The 25,958-nt window shown below is 39.6% G+C and overlaps 1 protein-coding gene across 2 annotated transcripts in view; it reads left to right on the top strand.

Annotated features, from left to right (window-relative positions):
* The first annotated feature begins 2,756 nt into the window (after window positions 1–2,756).
* Window positions 2,757–25,958, top strand: part of CTNNBIP1 (catenin beta interacting protein 1) — a 45,575-nt gene continuing 22,373 nt past the window's right edge. For both annotated transcript variants that reach the window (XR_012635036.1, XM_074924991.1), the window contains exons 1-5: window positions 2,757–2,932; window positions 6,765–6,844; window positions 19,021–19,110; window positions 21,948–22,069; window positions 22,556–22,646. Coding sequence is in view for 1 of the 2 variants with exons in the window: in XM_074924991.1 (XP_074781092.1) it covers window positions 21,974–22,069; window positions 22,556–22,646 (187 nt within the window). In the remaining variant the exon portion in view is untranslated. The remainder of the gene's footprint in view (window positions 2,933–6,764; window positions 6,845–19,020; window positions 19,111–21,947; window positions 22,070–22,555; window positions 22,647–25,958) is intronic.

The following is a 25,958-nucleotide window of genomic DNA, read 5'->3' as shown; positions in this document are numbered from 1 at the left end:
CCTCCTCACTGCACATTGTGTAGAAACATTAAATATTGTAACTAAGGCAGCCAAATTTCTAGTATAGTCTCTCTAATCTATGCAAGTTGAGTTCACCACTAGTCACAAAAATTTCAACTGACTGTTAGGACCCTCCATTTATTTTAGTGGCTCAAGTGTGCAAAGAGTTGATTCACTGAACTGCATTTAATTTTCAGGAAACACTGTATTGTGTCTGCATCAGAGCATGGTTTTGATAGACTGGAATTGTCAGACTAAGTCTGAAATACAAAAGATGACCGAATGAAAACAGATTCCAAACTTAAAAACAATTCCCTCATTGGGTACCATACACATCTTGGAGAGAAACAGAGTTTGCATTATTGTTGCATGTGGTTAAATCAGATGGATAATGAAAGCAGGGCTTGTGCGTACAGATGCTGCTGGAAGCCCTTAATGAGAGAGAGATGCCAACAAATACAGAGGGACTTGGAGGGTGGAAGCAGCTGTACTGTGAAGCAATCCTAAATGAATTTCAGAGCTGATTAAGAAAGAATTGGAGATCAGAGAAAGACAGAGTGAACTGGGAGAATTTTTCAAAGTCAGGCAGGATTCAGAGAGGGTTTCATGAAGTTTTGGCTTGCTGGAATGAACAGCAGCCTCATTAAACAGAAGAGATTAGAAGCTATTGAAAACTCAATCTGTTAGATTTTTTATAATATTCAATCTTTATACAATACTTGTAAAAATGTTAGAAAGACTTAACATTTTTGATAGTTAAAGTTCCTAACATTCCCCCTGCTGATGGTAAGTTGCGTTCTTCCCATTTTGTGGCTGGAGCAAGTAGCGTGATGATCAGGAAGATAATGAATTTGCCAGATGCAGTGCACTTGTATCTTCAGTTTACTTTGTGGAAGCCTGTGCGTTCCCATGAGACAAGAACAATATTCTACTAAATCTTTTGGGGAACTAAGAGTTAAGAGGTCTCTTGAGCATCCATCATGTTTTAGGATGATACAAGCAACTACCATAATGGCAAGATGTCCCCTTGCTGGGTAGCTAAGCACTTCACTAAGCTCGATGGTAACAAACTAAGGTGGGGCAGAAGCTGATTTAGACTCAAGAAAATACATCTAAAATTCTCCAAAGGTAGAGGAAGCATTACAGTATCTCTCTCTCTGCTAAAACCCTTTCTGAATAAGAGCAGGATGTTAAACTGATGCTATGTCAGATTGCATTACACTGTTGTACAGTCAGCCAGCTAAATTAGAATAGGAAGGCTAGACAATACTTAGTCATAAAATGGTGTTTTGCCCATGATGTTATCAGTAAGAAAATTCATACTCTTGCAAAGATGCAAATGATGGCTTAATTATATGCTCCTACTAGCATAAGATGCTTTTAGATCTTTCCCTCAGACTCATGTACTGCACTAATTAACTGTAATCCAACTGGAGGATCCCAGAGCAGCACTTCTGCATATTTTTTTTCAGCTTATGCTGGAGCTCTTATGTTCTTTTCTTAAATAATTAATAATCATTACTGCCTGCTGTGCTGTGGGTATGTGCTAGTGATCTCGGATCCCAGCATATTTGCACCATTCCTGTTCCTGTCAGCAGCTTGGTTTTGCTCTTTGCATAGGCTTTCATGTTAAGACCTTCATTAACTGGCAGTGGGGTATGGATTTCAGTGGCACTGGGCTTTGATGTCATTAGGCAGCAAGCTGTTAAAGGAAGTACCACCTATTTCATTACTGTGACTATTTTTAAGCAATTAAGTTAAATACAGAGTAGAAAACAGATGCGATTTACTAAATAACTTTTAGTACACAAAACATTTTTATCTTCAGGAATTTTACACTTGCCTTGCTGACCCCACCGGTGGATATTATGAATTACTGTTAAGTGAAGTGTGAATAATAACCAGAATGCAGATTAGTGATGGAGCAGAGGTGATGGACCCTGATGGCTTCTCTCTTATTACTATTATTTTTTAATTAATTTCTATGTTCACTGTGGTTTTACTCTGCTTCCATCAATCCAGGGGAAGGATGGCTGTATTTTTGGGTGCTGGAATGACCAGATACCCATTCTAGCTGGAGGTTCTCAGGAGATGCCATTTTCTCTGTTCGCTGAACTAGCTTGCATTAAGCTGTACTGAATTTTGCGGTGTCTTTTAACTTTCTTAGCATGGTAGCATGGAGAAGCGGTCACGTAACCTGTTTTAACACCGACACGATTTATCTAACACGGCGCTCCCGGAGCAGTCCTGCTCCTCAGCCTCGCCCCGCTGAAGAGGACCGCTCGAGGGGAAGCGTCAGCGCCCGGAGCCGCTCGGCACCGCGTAATTCCGGACTGCGAGCCGAGGATGCTGCCGCAGGTGAGCACGTGGCTCCCGCCCGGGACCGGACAGCCTGCGCGGCTGCCGCCGGCGTCCTAAGGCAGGGTCGACCCCCCGAGGGAGCCGCCCGGGGGCCGGCAGCGCGGGGTGCTGCGCGGGGTGCTGCGCGGGGTGCTGCCCGCGTGCTGCCCGCGCCGAGAGGGGGCGTGGCTCGCTCCTCGCCGGGGCTCCCGTGTGGGCGCGGCGCGCCCCGGCCCTGCCCGCGGGCGGCGCGGAGACCCCGCCCCTTCCCCGCCGCGCCCCGCCCCTCGGCGGCTCCGCCCCGCCCCTTCCTCCCGGCCGGCGGGCGGGCGGTGCCTGCGGCTCCGCCGCTGCCCTGGGCGCCGGGACGCGGCGGGTCCCTCCCCCGGCGCCGCCCAGGCACCGCCCGCCCCCGCCCCCTCCTCCTCCCCCTCCCGCCCTGGGCCGCCGCGGTGAGTCACGACGGAGGAGGCGGCCGCTCCGCTCCGCTCCCCGCGGCTCGGCTGGACTCGCCCGCCCGCGCCGAGCGCTCCCGCCCGCCCGCCCGCCCGGTGCCTCAGGACCGCCGGGGCCGGCCCGGCCCCGCACCCAGGTGAGCGCGGCTGCCCTTTGTGCGCGGCGCCCGGCCCTGAACAAAGGCGCTCGCCCGGGCCGGGGCGCCGCTCCGCCGGGCCTCCGCGCCTCCCCTCCGCCGCCCCGCCGGGGCCGGCTCCCGCGCCCCCTTCCCCGGGCCGGGGCCGCGGCCTCTGACCTCCCCCGGGGCCCGGCGGCGCCGGCCGGGCGGTCGCGGGCGCTGGCAGGCCGTGGCCCCGCGGCACAGGTACGGGAGGTGCCTTTTTAATTTTCTGGCATCATCTCTTACGTCATGTGGCACCCTGTTTCACGGCGGCGGGGTCCCACCCCAGCAATGGCTGCATTTTTGTGGCAGGTGAAGTCATTCCCACGTAAAGCCGCTTAAGGTGCGCTGGAGCCGTCGGGAGGGCAGGTGTCACGTCCGCAGGTAATAAAACACAAAATCTGGACGCCCCGGTTCGGGGCTGCCCCCGTTTTGCCTTAGCAAAAGGGAGCGATGCCGCGCGGCGTCCTGGCCTCACCGTGAAACGGCGGCGGCTGGCGTGGGAAAACCGGCGCTTGGCCGGTGTTTGATGGAGGGCTTCACCTGGAGGGAGCGCCTGCCTCGGCTGAAAAACGTGCTCCTAGAGCATCTGAAGCAGCACTCTAACTTTCAGTTTAGTGTGGAGATGGACAGTATTTGGTGGCACACAATAGTTCTGTATCTCTTGGAAAGATAGTTGGGAGAGGCACAGCATCGTTTTCCACATCAGAACACATTAGTACTGCAGAAAGCAGATGGGAGATTGATACTAGTTTCTGCTTAACATCCAGATGTGCTTCATCAGAGTACATTTGACTTTCAGACTTGCATTTGCTTTCTCTTCAAGAATATTTTGCTCTGTTGTACATCATCTTTTATTTGAATGTTCCTCATCTTGGCACACTGAACAAAATAAGCTTTGATGCTCTGCAAGATGAGAGCAAGACATTCTGCAGATGTACTGGTTTAAAAAAAAAAACAAAACACAAAACAAACCAAACACTAAACTCCAAAAAACCAACAGGCATTAGAGGCAAGTTAGGTATGCCTGTTCAGTTTGCTTTCTGAGCTGGCTGCAGTGTGGTGATAGGCATGTCTGTTGAGTGTTTTAAGAACATACTTTTTTTATACATTTACAAAATCAAAATACTGAGTTTTTGTTGACCACTGAACTTTGCAAGCTCTCGACTTTTCATGCCCTTGATATTTCTGGAACTTAGGTATGATGTGAAATAGCCAGCTGAAGGAGAAACATTATATAAATGGTAAAAGGTGAGGCTAAACTATGTACTTCAGGGGTTTTATTTTGAAAGTACAGATATTCAAGATGAAGGGGTATATAGAAAGCTGCATATTAATACTTTTTTAAGTGCAGGCTTACTTATCTAAAAGCTTCTGTTTTTCCTTGACGAACAAGAGTCAGCTGGAAAATGGTGGCAGGTGTACTTCCCATACATCGGAGCTGCTTCACTTTGCCATTAGCTGAAAAAGCATCACCTCTTTTATTGTATCTCTGGCATCTTGGCAGCTTCTTCAGTTTAATATTGAATTGTTGGTAAATAGATTTGCATGCTCTCTTAGTTCATGTGGTGCATTGTAATAGTGTAAATCTGCAAGGAAGCACATAGGATTGGACAAATTTGAGAGCAAAGGCCATTTTGAACAAGGTAACTGAAAATTGGTTGGCTGAAATTTTATGACTTACCCAAAATTGCTTCAAAGCAATACTTCTCTTTTAGTTCATTTTAAGCATTGCAGCAGAAGTTATGGAAAGTTATATAGGGCATAAAAGTTCTTTCAGGATTCCTTTTGATATCTAAGTGGGAAGATACTGTCATCTTCACCAGGAAAATCATCCCATAGCCTGATGGGAGTCATTGTAATAAATACATATCAGATACAGCACAGTTGTCACTATGCCTGTTTGCAGTTGTGCCTAGGAGCTGTGTACTGCACGAGCAGCAGAGGTGTATGGGGCAAGAGGGCTGTTTGCCCACCATCCGAAGTGAAGCTGCTGTTGTCTTAACAAGAATTGGTTAATACTCATACATGTTTCACTAGATATATAACATCATAACCTCAAGTATTAGGGCTGCGCAGAAGGCAAGTTCTGAATCCCAATTTTATGGGAAACCTTTGTCAAATTCTGCTCTTACATCCTCTGCCATTTCCCTCCTTCCCCCATCCAGAGTTGGAGTACTTCACTTTGCAAGAGGAGAAAGAGTTTTCCAAAACAATTTGTGTTATTTTCTAAACAAAACCAAACGTGAAGTCAAACAAAACCTAAATTTTGTAACTGCAAACATTGACTATAATAAATACCTATTACTGAAAATTAAAAGTCATCCTGCAGTTGCATACAGGCGAGTGAAGCTAAAAGGCAAGTAACACCATCTGCATGTGTTTGATATGGTGAAACTGATGTTAAAGATTGATGCTTTGCCTGGGAAACAATGAATGTGAAATCCATCTATTTGTATTAGTTTAACAGGAGCGTTTTCCTCTCCTGAATGTTTGTCATCTGTAGCTAACATAAACATTTAAGATTTTTTTAGTAAGTATTTAAATTTCTAAGTTTGTTGTTGACTACGAATCATCCCTCCTGAGCATCTGACCTAATTTTAAGTGTCAAAAATATACCCAAGTGCTGTGCATGCAGGCAGGAGGCTTTTGGAGGCTGCTGTTGAATATGCTTGGAGAAACTTCCAGTAGAGTTTGTTCAAAAAAAAAAAAAAAAAAAGAAGGATTGGATATCTTCAGAAATATTTCTATACATGCAGATACCAAAACATATTTCTTTTTATTGCAAGCTGTCATCAGATTGGATTTCTGCTGAAATGCAACGAGGACAGTAACAGCTGTTACAGCTGTACTGCACCGTTGTGTACGTAATGAAGAAGCAACTGAACCTGATGTTAATGTTTCTAATTGGAAAAATTGTAATGCTAATAAATATGCCAATTTCTTATAATCTGGGAGTTGCAGTAAGTGTTACAGCTAGAAGGTGGTTATAAATCCATTTTCAGATAGAGTAAATTACTTTTTCTGCTATCTTTCCAAATATGTTAACACTCACGATGGTGAAGGTGGTTAATCATGTTCTTCCTTTAAACTATCAGCGTGGTACTTCTGGAATGGTAAGGTGGGATATTCAGCCAAAAATAAACCTTGATTGGTAATAAGACATCAAAAATCATAATGTTTAATAGTTTTATTTGAGCCTTCTTTAATAAAGCACTTAGTCCTGTCTGTCCTTCCAACAGACTACCTGAAATCCAACATATCTTGTAAAATTATAAGTATACGTATAGAAATACTTTTTGGTGTTTGTGTCTTCTGTGTTAAATCCTGTAATCAGAACCTATACATAATTCATATTTCTAATGCATTAAAAAATTATCTTAAAATGACTCTGTATCACAGATTAGAGGAGTTTTTTGTTCAATTTGAGAGTCCTGATTTGCTAGAAAAGTAACATTATCCATTAATTGAATTTCAGTAAAGCTGTTGCAAGTACAGAAGTATGTGCATAGCCCCAGAAGATGTTTGTATTTTGGTGTTCATGTACACTATAGATGTAAATTATTGGAATGAAACATTTTGTCACCTACCCTACACCTATTTCTGCATCCTAAGAAACGTTGGTAGTCTAACGGTCTTGCTTCTAAGTATATGGGAGAAAATTATATGTAAATAGGTTTTAAATGTACAAAAAGCTTTTTACCAACAAAATTTCATTTAGAAAAAAAACCCAAAACACTGTTTACTGTTAATGCTTTTGTATCTCTGAAAATGGATGAGACTTACAGGTGTTTTTTTCCCTTTTAAGAGCCGTGGCCTGTCTGTGAACTTCGATTGGCATAAGAGAGCAGATAGACAAGAATGAGCAAAACTACGGAGTGTTAATAGGTGAGAAGAAACCAAAGATAGAAAAATAACTGAAAAACAGTAGTTGGTAATTGAATTAAGACGAACACTTTCCTGACTCTGGGATTTATTTTCAGACTCAGTGCTGGGGAAGCATTATGTAACAAATTCTCAAAAAACTGAGGAAAGTTAATTTCTTGTCTGCGGTGATTTGACAGAGTGTTACAGTGCTTATGTATGTTTAAATGTCAGTTTGAATTTAGGAAGTATAATCATAGCTCTTGCTTTTCAGTAAGTATTTTCAAGGTTTTATGGAATTATCAAATCTGCCAAGCCTATTTCTCTTTTTAAAATGTAACATAGATATATAATAATTATTAATGCTCCTTTAAAAGAACCTAAACAAACCCCACAGCCTAAAAATCTCATCTGGGGATAAACTGCCATGAAAAAAACCCTGAAAATTTCAACTTTTCAAATTATTGGAATTCTTGTGATTTGACTAAATTAGCTACTCATTGGGGAACAGGGATGAAGCCAATAGATTTGTACAGCCATTGTGCTTGTCTTGGGATGTTTTGTTTCCTGCAGATATGTAGACCAAGAATTTACTTGATTTTTCAGAAAGTCCATTTTACCTATGTTATGAGGGCAACTAACAAATATGGAAGCAACTTAAGTAATCAACTCTGTTTATGACTATGAGCAAGCTCTGAATCTTTCTGACTCAGTTTATCCCTCTGTAAGATCAGTTGACTGCTTCACAAGAATGTTAAGATGTTTAATTAAAGTGTAATTGTTTTGCCTCTGAACTCATCCAGGTCCTGATTCAATGCACATTGAAGTCAGTGAGGAGCTTTTAATTAATTTCATTGAGCTTTAAATAAGTATACAAGCATGCACACTCATGTACACTTAAAGAAAATGTGACCTAAATTTTTGCAGCAGAGTTTCTGTAAAGGAGCAGCGTAAATACTGAAACAGTTGAAGGTGAAGTAATAATGAAAGGCTTTTTGTAGAAGTCAGAAGGGGATGGTGCAACTGCGGTGATCTCTGGTGCCTCATGCCATGCTAATGTCATTTTAATAGAGTTTCCTAACTTTGAGTGTGCTGGATCTTCTATGGGAAACTGAAAATTTCATTGTGTCCTGGCAGCTTGCTCAGTTGGTCAGGAGAGGCAATATCAGACTTCAAGATAAACACAGTTAACTGAATGTTTATGCAAAAACGATCAGCAATAACACACTTAAAATATAATTACCTTTAAGAGTTGATGCCAAATCGAGAAAAATGGGAGCATTCACATCTGCTTAGCTGCTTTTTTTTCCAGGAATGTCTGTAGATGCCAAATAATACTCATTGGTTTATGTGGAATTTATGAAAGGTTTTTCTTAACTTCAGAGGTCAAAAACACCAGGTTTTTCAAGAGAACTTTTATCACTGAAAATTTGGTCAGCAGCTACAGGGGACTTGGCAAAATAAACCTTTCACTGTTCACATAAAACTGTTTGCAACGATTTTCTTAATGTTTCACTGTCATGATTCTTAGTTCATTAGCTCTTACAAAATACATTTTAATCTTTAAATAAAATTCAGTACATGTCATCGTGTGTGTGAGGAAATACACTTTTGGCATCTTGTTTTTAATGCATCCATTTCATTGTTCTTTTCTTGGTAGCTGCAATTTTTAACATAACTGCTATAAGCTCCTTCCTTTTGTTGAGCAACTGATTATAATAAAGATGTACTGTAATTGTACTAACAGTTTGGGAAGTGCAGGAATCTGTCTGCAACGTCAGTAATTCTTTCCCCAATGTCAGTAATTCTCTTTTCCCTTTTTCTGTCTTAAATTGGTAGTTGTTGCATGCAGTCCTGCTCATGGAAACTTTCTGAAGTGGTCTGGAATCTTACGGTAGTCTTAACTTGTAGAAGGATCAGCCTTGTCTTGAGCACTGTCATTAATGGTCTCTGGGCTAACACCTTTTGTTGCTATTGGTATATATTGGAGTTTGATTAATCAAAATATATATTGTTTCATCTGCATGATGTCCCTGATTAGTAGGGGAGCGATTGCTATTTATCCTGTAAATACCCCAGATTTTACGTATATAGGAGATCCTAAAACAGCAATCAGTTTTAAGTATTTAACTGCATTAGTGTTGATCTCTGTATAAATCAAACTTGCCACACAATTCCACATACAGTTTTCCATGCAGCTCAGCCTGGTTGCCTTTAACGTTTGTGTGTTTTCAGTCTTGCCTGTGATTCCTCCGGTTTTCAGTGTGCTCGGAAGTTAATCAGGCCTAACACGGATTGGTACTTGATGTAACCCTTCAAAAACCCCTGTAGTCAGTAGTTTATTTTTTTCCAGCCGTGTGTGTGTGTTTGTACAGTAGTGCTGAATGGATATTTCTGCTGTCAAACTAATGACCTCATACAGGTTCATTTCACAGTTCAGGGATAATATAATGAAGGTAACATTCAGAATTGTGGCTAGGGAGGAAGGAAACTGCATCCCTTTTCCTGAGAAATAGGAAGGCTCCTGAAGGCAAGATTTCCTTCCTTGTAATCCTACTTTACCAAAAAATACAGAAAGCAAAATGTCTGTGGTAAAATTGGTGTGTAATTAGGAATTTGTTTTAAATTTGTGAACGTTAAAAATCCTCTCAAAATTGACAAGGATTTTTTTCCCTTCCTCCTCTCTCCATCAGATATCTTTGCAGCATGGTCTTGTTTGGTGACCTAAAGAAGGTAACAAAAATCCTTTTCTTGTGCTTTTTGTTTTTAATAAGTCCTTCAGAGAAGAGAGGAACCGGCATACTTTTGCACATAGGATTAAAACAGCTATTTAGACCAGTTTAAGAAAGATTATTGAGGAAAGTTCTCAAGGAGTATTCTTTTGTGAGGGCCCTAGCAGCAGGGGTCTCTTGCCCATATTATCCAATAATATTAATGGCGTGAACAGATCACTGAGGTGGCTAAGGTTTTCTGTTGTGGTTAGTGCAAAAAAGGTGATGAGAGAATATATTTGTATTAGACAAACAGTCGTTAATTCTTAGTTCAACTTTCAGCAGAACCTGTTATTAAGATACCTCTTTAAATGGATTAAAAAAATTAAACCATACACTGATTCAAAACCATGGTCACTACTTTGCTTTTTTGGTTATGCAGAGCATCCATGGGGAAAGCAGCACAGAAGATGTTTATTTTTTTTCTCCCTCTCTCTAAAGAAGCAAGATAAGTAGGTGTCATAAGGGGTGTATTTATGGCATTTGACAGCAAATTTTATTGATGTATGAGGCCAGAACAATATTTCACGGTGCTGTCCAATGGTTAGGCAATTTTTGGTAGTCAAGAACTATTCATCTAAGTCTGTGGTCCTAACGCTTTGATACAGTATTGCAAAATATTAAAATGCTAAGTAGTCACCAACCTAATAACAGCTCACATTTTAATTGCTTTAAAAAAAAATAGTTAGCAATAATCTCTACGGTAAAAGATCTGTAGGCATTTTCAGTGTAAAATATATATGATCTGGCATTAATGATGTTCAGATGTCAGTATAAATTACAGGGCAGCATAGGTCATGTTTTGCATTGAAAGCTATCTCTAACATGCTAGGCATTTGTAGAAAGATAGTATGTTGACGAGGAATACCAAAGAAATGCCTATAAATATAATGGTGCTGCAGTGAGTGGAATAGTGGAGAGAAATCCTTTCAGGAGGCATTACTCGTGATGTCTGCCCTTTCTGGTTAAATATAACAATGCAGTGGGCCTGAGCTGCTGAGAAGTTGGTCACTAGACCACAGGCACTTCGATTCTAAATACGGTACTTGTGGCTTTTGGGGGCTTTTACTGCATACTTGAAAATGGAAATTAAATGTTATTGTTACTTTAACTGCTTACAGATACGTACTGGAATCTTGCCTATTCTGTTTTTAGACTGTTCTGTAATGGTTTATGATTTGTTAATAGTGTTGCTTGCTTTTTTGTTGAGGATGACTGGAACATCAAGCTTTTGCACTAGGTGTAGTTTAATTTCAAAAATCTGAATACAAATACATATTAATGAAATTATTTGGTTGGAAACATACCAAATACTAAAGTGCTTTTCCAATAGCACTGCTGGTAATTCTGAATGTGTCCTTGTTCCTGCATATTTCTGTTTTCTGTTCCATTTCAAGCCACTTGAGAATTACTGAAGAAGGCAGAAAAAACATTCTGCACCTTGGGCATATACACATACTTGAATCAATTTTGACATTGTACTCTGTTGTGTAGGCATGGTAGGCTTATTTTAGCTTCATTATGAAGACTGAGCCAATTTCTTACTTCCCCAGTCAACTAATTCTTTATCTGTGTTTATGCTTCATGGGTGTCGGGTGTTTGTCCCACGTAGTAAGTTATTTGTGAGTCTGAGTTCAGTTTCTGTAATATAAATGGCAGTCTTCAGGAAAACCCAGTTTTAATGCTAATGATCTGTAAGTCTTCAGAGAATTGAGAGTCCAGTGTTACCACTTCTTGCAGAGCTTCTTTGAAAACGTGACTTTGGTCATAAAGCTGACTGACATTACAAGAAACTGAAGTGACCACAATTAATGGTCTTGATCTTCCATGTGCATGTTTTTGTATTGGCCTTGGTTCAGTTTCTGCAGTGATCATAGAATAGACATGCTGCAGGAGGCTCTGTCATTGGTGTCAATAATTAATAGTCCAAAAAATATGATACTTCATAGGTAGAGATGTTATATGGGTACATATTTGTAGAATGTGTGCAGCATGCCTACAGTATAAAATGGGATAGATATATTGAAAATAGTTTGTTGATTCTTGTAGCCTGTTGATAGAATTTTTACCTATTACTAGTGTTCCTTTTCTTCACTCAAATCAGACTATGAAAATAAAACTAATTTCTTAAGAACAAGAAGGCATCTCAAGTTATGTCTGTGTGCTAGAAGCTTCATTTTCTGTTTCTGAAGAGATAGATTATTTGTAGATCCATAGAAAGCATTGCTGTACAGTTTTGTTTTGATGATGGACACGTAACACTTTTTTTTTTCCCAGCAGTAATCCTTTTGTGAGGGATACCTGGTAGTTAAAATCGTTGGCTATCTGTCATTAGTGTCTAATTTCCTGTCTCAGAGATTTGTAGCTTTGTTATAAATAGAGGAAGAGGTGCATGAGCCTGAGAGAGGCTAATGATTAGGACGAGAGCAGCACTCATCAATCCAGCTGTTGAAGACCATCTTGAGTAAAGTATTGTAACATTCTTGTAGAATTGTTTCTTTGATGGGGATAGAGTTTGTGTATAAACTGCTGTAGCTAAGTGTTGTCACTTTTTAAAGAATTTCTGACAAATTCATCTTTGAAGTGTGACTACCTTTGTGAAAGTCTTTTTTATTTTTTAAGGTTTTGTTGCTGTTACTACACTTAATTTCAGAGGCTTCAAGTTGACTGACGTGAACTACCTAAAAACCTGTGCTGCCTCTTTTAACTGAGATACGATAGATGTCTCCTCTTTGAGAGACTGCTGCTGTGGTAGAGCAAAAAAAAAAAAATCTGGTTTGTGTGTGTCTGAAGGTCAGGAGGCAAGCATTAATTTAATTTAAATGGTGATTATAATGGTAGGATTTTATTTCTTTTACAGTTAGCTTGAGCATTGATGTAAGAACTGTTCTAATATATTGGTAAGCTTTTTTGAATGCATTTCATTACTACTTTTGAAGTCCTTTTGAAGCTCTGAAAGGTGATCCAGCACTGGGGGGGAAAAAAAAAAACAACTGTGCTTGTTTTTATAGATATTTTTTTTCAAGTCTAAATGGCAGTCCTTTGGGCTGTTTCCTGTCTCTCTTCAAGAGGGAGGACTGTACTGTTTTGTTAAAAATTTAAATCTAACATTTAAGAGATGCAAACCTACCACTGGAGTCCCAGCTGTAAATTGACCAAAATCTGACACTGGGGTTCAGATTCTAAAGTCAGCTAAAAGATGGTACTCAGCATAGAAATGAAGACAAAAAAAGCTCTTATTAAATATTTCAACTCTTACTGTTCACCTATAAATAGGTGGCTGTGATGAATTCTTCATTGTCGTATCCCTCTGGAGATGGGAATTAATCCAATCTCCAGCTGCCTGTGTCTGAAGGTCATGAGTCAGACTGAATTAGAGGAAAATTTGCAGCAGGATTTTGCAGACTCTGGTTCCTGACTTCAGGTTTTAGGCTCCAGCTTGGAAGGTTTTTAGGGCTCTAGCTGTTCTCTGTAAAATGTCATTTGAAAATTAGCAAGGCTTAAAGGTGCAGCATCCCCTTGCACTTAGAAGCTTCCCAGTATGACCATGTTTTAACCACTGAAGTACTCAATAGTGTAACTGTGGAGGCTAATAGCTTAACCTTGGATAATGATATCATAGAGTTGAAGGGACCTCTTCATGCTGGCTGTTAACTCAATTTGTGTAGTGCAAAGGAAACCTGCAGCGGTTGGTTTTATTCACCGTAACTCCTTATCTGAGCTTTTATAATTCTATCCCATTAATTGAGGTTTTTAGCTGCCTTGAACAGAATCAGACAGATACAAGAAAAAAAAAAAAAGTAGCAGAACTAACTCCAGTTGGATTTCTTTTGGCTATAACTGGAAATGATACAAGATATTAAAGAGGTAGTCAGCTGTGACATATTTTAAAGAGCTTGCCAGATAGCCACTGTAAGTATCCTAAATTATTAAGACCCAGTATATAAAACACTACATTTCCTGATAGCTTACTTACTGCCTTTTGCTTTTTTATTCTTAATTTAGGCTGTGAAAATTCCTCAGTTTCACTTTTATTTTTCCCATACCAGTAAAATGTGGATGTTAGGAATTTCAGCATTACAGAGGCCTGCAGTGTCGGGGGGAATATGTAATTTGACAGAACAAAAGCTTGTGTTGCTTTCTCATTGCATTAAATAACCATGTCTTTAAAAATAAATGGGATGCTTAAGGTGTTTGCCTTATGCAAAAATTACAAACAGTATTTTTTTGGTGTGTCTCTTTCTTCTGTTGGGATGTGACATTTCTTTAGTTGTTTGTTGTTTTTTTTTTAAGGGATAATGGGAGGGTAGTCAGAGTAATTCAGAAGTCCTTTATTACGAACCCATCTGTGGCATTGTTCAGCAGAGAAGCCCTTCCAGATTTTGAATTCATGAGTATAGGCAGAAGTGAGGGAAATACAGTTACAAATCTGTGATTTTTCACTTGCTGTGTGTTGAAATCCTCCTCTACTGGAAGCATGCAGTTAAAATAGCTCTTACCAGTGAGCTTGAGTTTGCTTAGGAGCTGTTTCCATCTGTTTGTAAAACAGACTAGTTAAACAGAGTTTGAGTACAGGTTTATCCTGTCTACATTTTAAAAAAGTGAAAATGTGGTAGCTGATGATCTAAATCTAGTTTCAAAAAAAAAAAAGAAAGGGGGGGGCTAACTGCAAAGGCAGTATTTTTTTCATTACACACTGTTGTGTCCAGGGTCAGAAGAGAAAGCCAGTATGGTCTTTTAGTTCATTTTTGGAACGGGTTATATTGTATTTTCCTTATAAACTTTTCAGGATAATTAACAATGGAGAGGTAGGATAGCATCTTAAATGCTAGTGGAAAAGTTAAAAGTACTTAATTCCCTCTATTTTGGTAACATACTTGTAAAGTAGTCCAACTGTTTTTCTGTGTAGATTTACCTACATCGCCTGGTTCCAAAACCATGTCCAGTTTACTCTCATCTCTAACTTACTGCCTTGCTAGAAAGTGTAATTTCAGTCTATAGTGTTTTGCATGAAGTTGCCAGGATTGCATGTCTTCTTTCCATGGCCAGAGATCAGTTTGGTAGGCAGGCAAACAGGGATCAAAATGGGGATGTCAGGCGTGCTTAACTCTGCCCAGTCCACATGTTGGGCCTTGCAAAGCAGAAGCATTCCTGTGATACTCACCCAGCCCTTCTGCAGGCAGCATGGGGGTCAAGTGCTGTAGAACAGGACAGATTTTCTATTTGTTTACTGACCAACCTCATTTACTGCTTGGGAAAGGGAGGTAATGTTTTTCAACTCAAATTTATTGCTTTGGCAAATCTGGGCGAGCAGTTTGGGCTGTAATATATAGATCTTATTTATTATTCTGTCTTGTGAATCATTAAAAATAAACGAGAACTAAATTTCATTCCTTATGCCTGCCAAACAAGGGAAAATTAGGTGACCCAATTATGTCCATTTGCAATGTGTTGGTTGCAGTAGGACAAGCTTGTGGGATTTAGTCTTTTAACATAGTTTAGTGAAGAATGTAATCATTTCAGACTGAAATCTCCAGCTTTTGAACTGCACAGGTTAGTCTTTTTCGTGAGAAAGGAATAATGTCATTGGAGAGTACAGTGTGCTTAGCTGCAAAATAGATAAGGTATTGGCAGCTCAGAATTCCCTGTTGGCTTTGTGCATCTGCCTCACCCTTACCTGGAGAGACCAGTTCCAGACTTGATAGTTCAGTGCATTCTGCGTGGCTTCATCAGCCTTTGGCATCTCTTCTTTTAGTGCTAGCAATTCAGGACGTGATGACCAGAAATACACCCAAGACCCCAGTATTTCTTTGCTTAGGCCAGTAAGTACCAGTGAATGTGTAACTGGGCTTCTGAATAGCTTTGGCGCTTGATTCTTCTGAATGAACAGCTTTCCAGTTAGAGTTCTGTCAATGCTGGTGGGGATTCCTTCAATCCAGTTTACAGCACTTCTTGTTTTTCTATCTCCCTGTCTGGCTCTTTGTGCTGAAAATACAGATGTTCTTTCAGGGAAAGTTTCTCATATGCAGTATAATACATCTGGCAAGAATAGGTAATTACATTAATTCTGTGTTTTAACTATAAACAGTAGGATTCATTAGTGCTGTTGATAAAAGTTTGTTTACAATGTACAGGATGTGCAAAATTTGTTTTTATCTTTGATCAGCTGACATATAACTGCCAGCATCCTGCATTTGGCATGTGGTGTGCTGCTGCTGGTTCAGTTTCCTTACACTGTTGTAATTCAGTCACGTGTACTTTAAAAACATGTTTCTTTTCAATTAGCATGCCTTACATTTTAGCTTAAAAACTCATTTAAGCTAGCAACATTAGGGGAAGCAGAATGCTCTCTTAAGTGATAGAACCTAAAGCTAAGACTTTGACCTTCTTTCCATCTCTCACATGGACATCTTTGACCCTGTAAACATTACTTCACTGCTGCTAAGTTTTTCTGTATGTTAAAAAAATACTCTTTGTAGCAGTGTCTGACCCAAGTATAAACCATTGTAAGGAAGTAAAATTATTTAGGACGGAATGATAAAGATAAATTGAAACTGGAGTCTTTGTGCTTGGAATAGTTTTCATTTAATTTCCATGGTAAAAGAAAGACCTTGTATGGTTTTATCTGTTCTTAAATCCTGTCTGGGACTGTAAGCCCATTGGGGCAAGAAGAATTTTCATTTTAAGTCTGAGAAATCGTTTCATGTTCTTGTATTCTGTTGACACTTAAGTTGGAAAGTGTTAAGTTTGGTTTTTTCCTCATCATACTCGTGGGAGGACATGGTATGAGTTAAGCTTTGACAGAACCTCATGACCATGTACAAGTGCTTTCTGTGATAGAAGTGCTGATTGGTGTGATGAGCCTGAGCAGCTGTTAGTAGTACCTGTAGTACCTGCATAGGCGTAGAGGATTGTGTGAAGGTCAGATGATACAGACCTACCCCAGTCCTGCAGCATTAGTTAAAAACTGCTTGTTTAGATAGAGACAAAAAATTGGAATTGAGTGTAGGCAAAATAAGCAACGTTCTGACCTTGCAGGAATAGAAGGTGGATATAGGTGAGCAAAGAAGCAGAATTCAGAGCTGGTAATTGCAACTGAGGCAAAGAATTACCCGACCTGAAAAACTCTTCAGGGATGGATCATTGTTTAGCACACAGGTCTACTGGGACTCTTCAGACTGTGAGCAGAACTTGTGCTAGTAGTGATTCAGCTGTTCCTCAGCTGTCTTGCTAAACTCTTTCTCATATTTTGCACTTCTTCCCTCCCACCCCCAAAATACACAGTTGCAAAATATTTTTAGATCTTATTTCTTAGGGTGCGTTAGAGATGAATGTGGAAATGTTGATGTGTAGTTGAAAATGTTGGAAGTGTGAGCTGCTGAGCAAGTTGGTAGAAGAACCTTTGTGTGGGTTTGGACAGGTCACTGGGCCTTTTAGTCTTACTTTATTCTCATAGTTTTAAGAAAAAGTAATGAAATCTGGGGGTTTTGGTTTGGTGTGTTTTGTTTTTTTTTTTTTTACTCCAGTCATTTTTGGAGCCTTTAGCAGTAAGGTGCTTGTTAATCAGAGGATGTGCCCTATGGTTTAGCAGAGAAGTTCTCAAGTTTTGGTGTGCAAGCTTGATGTTCCACCCATGTATTTGTTGTGACAGTGGTGAGGTGAGTTCAGCTGGGGACAGCCACATGGGTCGGACAAAGACAACATGTTTTGAGTGCTGCTGCTGGCTTGGAGAGAGACTAGACGTCTGCTTGAAAGTGAAACTCTGTGTGATACAAGCCTTCTGGCTGGTCATGAAAACGGTGTGTCTGTGGAGGCTGTTCAGTTCTCAGCTGAATTCCTCTGAATTTATAGGGTTAGGAAAGCATTTGATCTTTATGTTTGGTGGTAAATAAGCAAATTTTCGTTTTGGGGTGTGTGGGGAATTTTAATGGTAACTATAAATACTCTGTTACTGTCAGTAGGACAGAAGTGCATCCCAGAAGTGGTTACTTCCCAAGCTTTAATCCTTTTCTTTAGGAAGGAGTCCACAAACTCAGTTGTGTGGTATTTGCACAGTGGTGGTGGTGGGGGGTGGCTCTTTGAAGTCCATAGAAATGAGAACAGCAATTAGTTACTGCAAATGGTCCTGTTGTCAGTGCTGTAGATAATCTTTCTTGGGACTGCATTGCATATTTAGAGGGCAGGAACAGTGGGAACTAATTAGTGAGGTAGGGCTTAAATAATCCTTTCAGAGCAGGCAATTTCTCTCCTCTGGAGAGGTGAAATGATTCTTTTAAGCCATTGATAAAGCTCAGCTGCCTCCAACACTTGTTAGTGAGAGAGACACTGTAGAGAACCTGCCGGTGAAGCTAGAGGTATTTTGGATTCAGCATTTCTCTGATGAACCTGGTGTACAGAACAGTTGAGCAGCTCTAGCTACTCCTGTGTTGTTTCCCTGCTAGTAATGACATCTGCATGGGGTGGTCAACAGCCGTGAAAGGAATTGAATTAGTCTAGATAAGCCTTTGCTTGTTGGCCACAAAACCCCCCAAAGAGTATGTCTGGTAAATTTAGGCTGGACTTCATTAACAAATGGTGCAAGTATGCATATCTTCCCTAATCAGAAGCTTTTAATTATTAAGTACAGCAACTTATGCTTCTAGCTGCAATGCTGCCCTGAGTAGCAGGCACTTGCTGTTTCATTGCACATTACAAAAGGCTTGAACTGTCACTTAATTTGTGAGATTGAGCTGCTTGTCTCGGAGGCTAATGTGATGGATAGGACGAGTTAGAAATTATTATCATGCCCTGATAGGCAGAGTCGGTTGTAAAATATGTTCAGAAATACGTCATGAGTCTAAAAACTTAAGTCTGTTAACTGTTGGTGACTGAGCAGTGAGCTTGGTCTGAAAAATTCTGCACAAAGGGTTTTCCAGCCCAGCTTTCAAGTGCCCGTCTTGGTAATTGCTATATTCAGATAACATATGCGTAGTTGAAAACAATAATTTTGGTCAAAGTCATCATGCTTGACATTTCTCCCTAGTTTTCCTCAAATCTTTGGTAAGCTACGCCTTTTTTTTTTTTTTTTTTTTTTTAAATGAGAAGAAATTACATGTCATGACATTTGTTGTTTTTTCCAGGGAGTTGGGATTTATGCTGAAAACTTCTTAAAGAATGCAAAGCTTGAATGCATTCCATTCTCAACTGATGGGGAATGTCATTGGTATGGTCAGGGTGTAAATCTTGCAAGATGAAGAACGGCTTGACCTTTAAAAAACTTACTCTTTAAAAATGAAAAGGGTCTACAAGCTCCAGACAAGGCTACAGTTTTAGAATTTTGACTAGACCATGTTCTAAAGCAGACTGTGATTCAAAGCATGTTGAATGAGGGCTCTTTCTGGTTTTCAGCTTTGTATGTTTCTGTAATGCTTTGCTCATTTGTTTTCACAGGGCAGTTTCCTCGTACGGTTTTTCCAGCTACAGTCATTAATCGGGACTGAACACGTGGGTTATCTGATCTTCTGTGGTTTTTAGAAGCAGGTACGTTGACAGAGAAATCTCTGACGTTTTATTGTTTTGGGGACAGGAAGATGACAACTTCGTCTGGGGGCCAGAAAGAATTATAGGGTTTGGGAAATTCTGCTTAAGTAACGTTTCATTATGTATAGCATGTTAATGTAGCTTTCTTGAGAAAGCAAAGTTGATAAGTATTTTGATAAGATTTTTCAGTCCTTCATTTGTAAAAATGGTTTACGCTGTCTTCTGGGTGTAGACTAGCTTTGTAAGTGGTTTTGGAAATTAACTGATGTAATAGGTGCTGGGTAGTATTGTCATCCTAAACTATGTCTTGTAAAAGCTTTATGTAATAGGAGCAGACGTACGTTCAAGATTTTCATGCTGGGGTCTCAGTACTGTCTTAAGACTGTTGTCTCTGCTTTGATGTTATCAAGTAGGAAAAGCTGTGGTGGCTGAGGCTGTCACCCAAAATAATTGTGCAGTGTAACAGCAGCAGAGCTGTTGCTCTGTAATCTTAATTTAACCTTTTAACACTTACACTTGGATAGCTTTTGAGCCATGCTGAGTGCTTTTTCTCCCATGTTGCTTACTAGCTTTGCGAAACCTTCACTGAACGGACAGGCTTTAGTATTTTTATCCTTCCCGTTAAATAGGTAGCTTCATGATAAATCTATCTTGGCTGAAGTTTATTTTGAAAGAACCAGGTTTAGATAGGAATTTCCATCACATGTTTTCAAAGTTTGAAAAATTAATAAACAACTGGAAGACTATTATGATGGAAAACAATGAATAATGATGTGTATAGACTACAAATCTATAGTAATATCTGATATATAGGGGAATGCTGAAATGTGGTCTTCCTCGTGGGCATGGGGACTGCCGTGGCATTTTCTTGGTGCTTGTGTATGGTGCCACCTATTGATATCCCATATAATTTGTTCCATTTTTAAACAGTCGGTGTGTTACTACATTTTAGGGTTTTGCTGTTGTGCTTTTTCTGTTGTAAATTGATTTCTTTGACTACTAGTACAACACCTTCTCTCTTCAAGTAACAATTTAAAAAAGAGTATGTATTATTATTATATTAAGAACCAGTCACATCCTTTCAGACTTACTTGCTATCTTGATAAACATTTATTATTTTATCAGTCTCTGGATATGCATAACTTAATGTCTCTTGCTCACTATCTTACTTTGTTCATTGTCTTACTATTGACATCACTTGCTGGTACTCAGTAAATTGCACTGTGGAGTATATGCTCGGTAACATAATCCAGTCTGCTTATTGAGTTGACACTACACAAAAATGTGGGATCATTTTATTCCCCCTTCAGAAAGCAGTTTGCAGTTTATAGCAAAAAAATATGATCACCTTGAACATTTACAGGCTGCATATTTCCAAGCAGAATCACGTATAGCAAATCAGCATAATGTAAATCTTCCCACTGGAAACTTATTCAAGTAGGACTGGTGATAGAGCTTTCTTCACTTTTTACTACTGTTATCTTCACGCTAAGTAATGTGGGTGGTAAAGCCTATCCCAGCAGCTGCTGCTTAAGTTTGCATTACTTCTGAGTCACTCAGAAGGCCCTAAGTGTAATTTTAAACTGTTTCCACACCCAGATTACTTTCCCTTAAAAGTAATAATGAAAATAAAGTGAGGGGAGAGGTTGGTAATGACTGCAGGAAAACATTATGTGGAAACCAGTGTGTTTGAACCTGCTGTGATAAAGTATTCACTACGCATGCCTCGTGTAGTGTACTCCATTGGTTACTAAGGTTCAGGAAAGCAGATTTATAGCTTAGTATAGCATCAGACCCAGTTCTGTGCATGAAAACTGTTCTGGAGCCACTTCTCGGAGCTGTGCACAGTGGAAGAGTGGCTGGCGTGATTACACCTCCATCCACAGATTCCTCAGTGGGGGTTGTTTCTCCAGCACACAGTACTTCTCAGAGGTCAGTTGAGTTTGTTATGCTGCTGTACTAGTGTATTATTTGAAGTACCATTATTTTCTAAATTTGAAGTTAAGGTTTTTACTCTTGTTGACTTAATAAACATGGTCCAACATAATTTCGCAGAGCAGCTGAAGAGTATGCTTGAACATCATTTTTTTTTGTCTTGGTAAACACCCTATTGTGGAACCTAAATAATGACCAGGTACAGGACAACAAAGTACAATCATGTCGTGTGCTATAGAATTTAGGTAGCATAGTCTGTTTATTCCATAACATAATTATTTTTTAATAAAGTAGAAAAGCAAGACTTCAGCTTTTAAATGATATGAGAAAGGATGATCACTTCTACTCCTTCGCTGCTCCTCTTAGCTCTTCTTTCTCTCCAAAACCATTTAATAAATTTTATTAAATTTTACAGAAGTGCAGAGACCTTTTTTTATATGATATAAAAAGAAAAGAAAGAGGAGAAAGACTTAAGAGTTTAGATTTCATCCATTTTTTGTTGAGCCATTGCAGGCTTGATGGCTGTGCATTCTTCATCCTGTTTTCATGCTGATTGTTCTTATTTAGAGGAAAAAACCAAAACCACGGGACTCTTCTGTCCGGGTGATTCTCTCATCTAGTTGTTAGCATTTTCTTTTTCTACTCATGCAGTAATGGAACAACAGATAACGAGCTAGTAGGGATGTGAACATCAGCCTCTTTGAATGTTTGAGTTGCATGTGTAAGGCCCAATTTAGCTGTTCAAATTTTCAAGGATTTCTCTGATGAAGCATGTGATTTCTTACTCTCCCAGGCTCTTAAGTGGTCTCGCTGGTGAAAAATAGGTATCTTGGAAATCAAACTTTTCCCGTTATACCCCGTTACCTATTTTAGTTTGTCTTTTTCTGATCTTATAACTTCAGGAAATCCAGGAGCTGGCAGGAGGGGAATGAACCGTGAGGGTGTCCCCGGAAAGAGTCCGGAGGAGATGTATATTCAGCAGAAAGTGAGAGTCCTACTCATGCTGAGGAAGATGGGATCAAATGTAAGATGCACTGTCATAGCCCATATTTTGTGGCTTTCCAGACAATATTGTAGTAGCTGGGGTAGTCTTACTGAGATGGGCAAGTGGTGGTCTGGTTTTATCGCTGAATTGTTTTAGCCATCATTGATTTAACCATTATCTGCAGTTAAACACAATTGATTTTTGCTTAAATATTATGAGGCTTGTGATGCCTGAAACTAAATTGGAGCATCTGATCATTTCTCTATATGCAGTAAAGTGTTTCGTTATTGGAAAACCAGCAAAATAAAGCAGGTGTTTTAATGCAACTTTGAATCTCTCCATGAATGCATGATGTACCAGTTTGCTGCTGTGCCCTTGCTGATGACATACACAAACAACAGTTGATTGAACTGCTGAAGAGTAGAATACAGGCAACTATGACGTTTCTTACTGGGAAGAGGGAGATAATATCTTCAGTCTGTCTTCATTTTCCTTTTTGCTGACTGACTCTTTGTACATTTCCAGCTGACTGCTAGTGAAGAGGAGTTCTTGCGCACATACGCAGGTGTAGTGAATAGCCAACTTAGCCAGCTTCCTCAACACTCGATTGATCAGGGTGAGTACTGGATTTGTGTGCCTTTTGGTTATTTAATCGGTGAGAACAGTCTCAGAAAATACCAAATATAGGTGTCTCTGTAATAATATGCCACCTACTTAAACCCATCCTGCAATCTGGGATATGCAAGTCATTGCCTGCTGTAATTTTTCAAAGAGAACTGGAGTGTACTGTTCAATAGGGGGGTTTATTTTAACCCATAAAGTCAGTCTTGGTTATACCTAAGATTCAATAGGATGTCGAGCATTGTTAAACATCTTATTCTGCATGATAACTCAAGACATTGATGGCCAAAGTCCTCTGAACTAAGTGCACGTATATAGCTTCCTACTCTATGTAATGCATTAAATAGAAATAAATTTTAACCTTTTTTTTTTTTTTCTGTGGGTGAAGTTAAATTCAGGTGTGCATAGGTCTGCTATGTGTTCTGCCTGTGTCTTACCGTATTCAGTACGGATCCTCTGCATAAGATGACTTTCATCTACATTTTTCTATTCTTAAACAGGACATGTGTGCTTAAAAAGGAACAAGACTGGGGGTGGCAAGCACTTTCTTTGTACACTTCAAACTCGGTGTTTTATAACAAAATAAAATTAAAGTAGCTACAGATTTCTAAGGTACAAAAGCAATTTGTTATGCATATGATAATTTAGGTACTCTAGATGCTTGATAACACTTCTCTCACAAAATAAAATGGAATCATCTAACAAGATCTTTTGTTTTTCACATTTCCATGAATGTGGAAGGAAAGTGCAAAGTTATTATTTCAGCAGAGTAACAGGGAAAGTTTAGCAATAGGAGGGATTTGTTTCCCATTGCATTTCTTTAATTTGCACAATGTAAATAATTCCCAGACAGGGGTAGTACACATGGAATACGTTTGCAGATCTGCTTTGGTTTGTTTAGATTCCCATTAAGGGGATGAAGTATGTGCTGCTTTTGTGAATGCTTTGCAGAAGTCTTGGTAAACAATTGTGTGGTGTTACTCTTAATCTACTAATCTCTTCAGAAACATTTAGGTTCAGAATTTTTTTTTTTCTCCCCTTCATAGGCCTTGTGCCAGATCACATTCATAACGTAGAATTTGATATTGAAGGAAAATTGTAAGGCTACTTATGCCAGAAAGATCTGAGTTGAAGAGAAATTTAATATAGATCTAAGACATTTAGAAAACCATTAGAAACACAACCTGCACAGACTTGCTCTTCAGTTATAAGCCTGTGTGTTCATTCCTCACATAGCTGGGGGATTGATGGAGATAGATAAACTTGTGTTTTTTGGCTCAGAATTCTTAAACTTTTCTGCTAGTTTAAAGTGAAAATTTGCCAGTTTCTTGTCAAAAACTTAGGTAGACCAACTCAGTTAAGAAAGACTGTCTTAGCTGCAATTGGCGTTTTTCAGTGTTATCCCTAAAGTAGTTACATTTCTCACAATGAAAATACATACTGAATTACCTGCACTTTGGCAAAGAAGAGATAATAAAAATGTTAAGTCCAGCAGACACACAGATACTTTGTACAGCTGTGCTCCTGCACAGCTTGATCTGACTTTCTTGTCTAAACTGTCTGGTTTTATTATCTGTAAAATTATTCTTTCTCACTTTGCAGAGGGCTTTGGAGACTCCAAAAATTGAATTTTGACATAACTTTTAAACGTAATCAAGAGAGACCAGCAGTTACTTGCTCTGCTTCTAGGCTCACTAATCGTGCAGTACAGGAAATGTAAGAGCTTCATACAGCATTTGGAAAGTTGTCTTTGTCCCATATTTGAACAGATGATAACTGATTTCTGTCATCATTTTCCTGAAGTCCTTGAAGAGTCTTAAAACCTTGTCCATAGGGAAGTGACGTTTTCCCTATTGATGCTTGCCTTGATCTGATGCAAGACACTACTGTCTTTCCTGGAAGATTTGATGCCACAATCTACCTTCGATCCTCACAAATGATAAATAACCTGTTGGTCTGAACATTAAGTCTTTCCTTGGTAGGGGGAGAAAAGAACAAAAATAATTAAATAGTTGGAGAAGTAGGAAGGGATGTTGCTTCTTTTCGTATTCAGATATGCCATCTCTCCAGATTAAATAGTGAATAGCATGAAGAACAAATGAAAACGAGGAAACCTAGCCAAATACATTTTCCTTTGGAGAAAGATGAAGCTGTAGTATGCTGCACAGACAGAAGCAACTGTAATTTATTGCTCAGGACTTTGATTTCCTTAGAAAGCTCTCCAGGCTTCTTAGTTATGGTAATGTTGCTCTTTGCTCTTAGGTGTGGTGGCTCACACAGCAGCAGTCGTTGCCGTCTCTCTGTACCTTTTGCTGTGTCCTGGTGTTGGTGAAACAGGAAGGGTCGATTATGAAAGTATTGGAAATAGAGAATACAAATTGCGTAGGTGTCTGGTTGCCCTCTTAAGGGAGATTCCATCTCCACTAGATGGCATTATCTTGCGCTGAAAAACCCCATCCCAGGTCCACACACCGAGGTACTTAAAATGTTTTGTGTTCTTCAGGATTGCTTAAGGGAATTTTCTTCCCTACTTTTCTGATGTTTTCATTGAATCTCCTATGGAGGATTTTTTTTTTTCCCCTTTATGCACCTTGCCTTAAACAACAGCTAAAAGGTGTGTTATTTAAGGAGTAACTTACCGAGACTTAGTGGATTTTACAATCTCTCCTTCCAGTACTAGGATGGATTGCTCTCAGCCTAACTTGCCCCAGACCTGTCTTTCAGAGTCATTTCCCTCCAGCAGGCACACAAAAGACACAAAGCTGATTTCATACCCCCATTTCATTCCAAAAAAGGAAATGAATTTTGTGTGTCACTTAAATGCTATAGTCTGGCTCCAGAATTGCAAGAAGGTAGTTTTCTTTTTTTTTTTGAGTATAGAGGATGGATGGTGTAGAATTTTTGAAGTGTATCACAAACTCCATTACAATTTTTATGCTTTTCTTTGTTGTGCATCCATGAAATACTGTCTTAGAACAGCTGGCTGGTGGCCTCACAGTAATTACCTGAGGTAGGACTGCTGAGCTTATCGCTGTATGGTGCTCCCTACTATGGTTTCTGATAAAGATCTGTCAGCTTCTTTGTTGAGTCTGTTTGTTTGACCACAGGGAGTCACTGCAACCTATGTGTCCAATACATATTTTCAGCAATGTGACAATGCATTGAAGAAAGAAGTTTACACTTGTCCCTGCTGAATTCAAGTGCTTGTGCCATAAGCCTTCAGTGAGCCACTATTAATAACAATATCTCTGACTAAAGTTCCTCCATGATAGTCTGCTTAGTGTCTTAGGGTTCAGAAATAGAAGTT

The sequence above is a fragment of the Athene noctua genome, chromosome 22 (genome assembly GCF_965140245.1).
Source record: "Athene noctua chromosome 22, bAthNoc1.hap1.1, whole genome shotgun sequence".
Classification (NCBI taxonomy): domain Eukaryota; kingdom Metazoa; phylum Chordata; class Aves; order Strigiformes; family Strigidae; genus Athene; species Athene noctua.
Note: the sequence above shows the minus strand (reverse complement) of the source record. Positions and strands in the feature narration are given on the sequence as shown.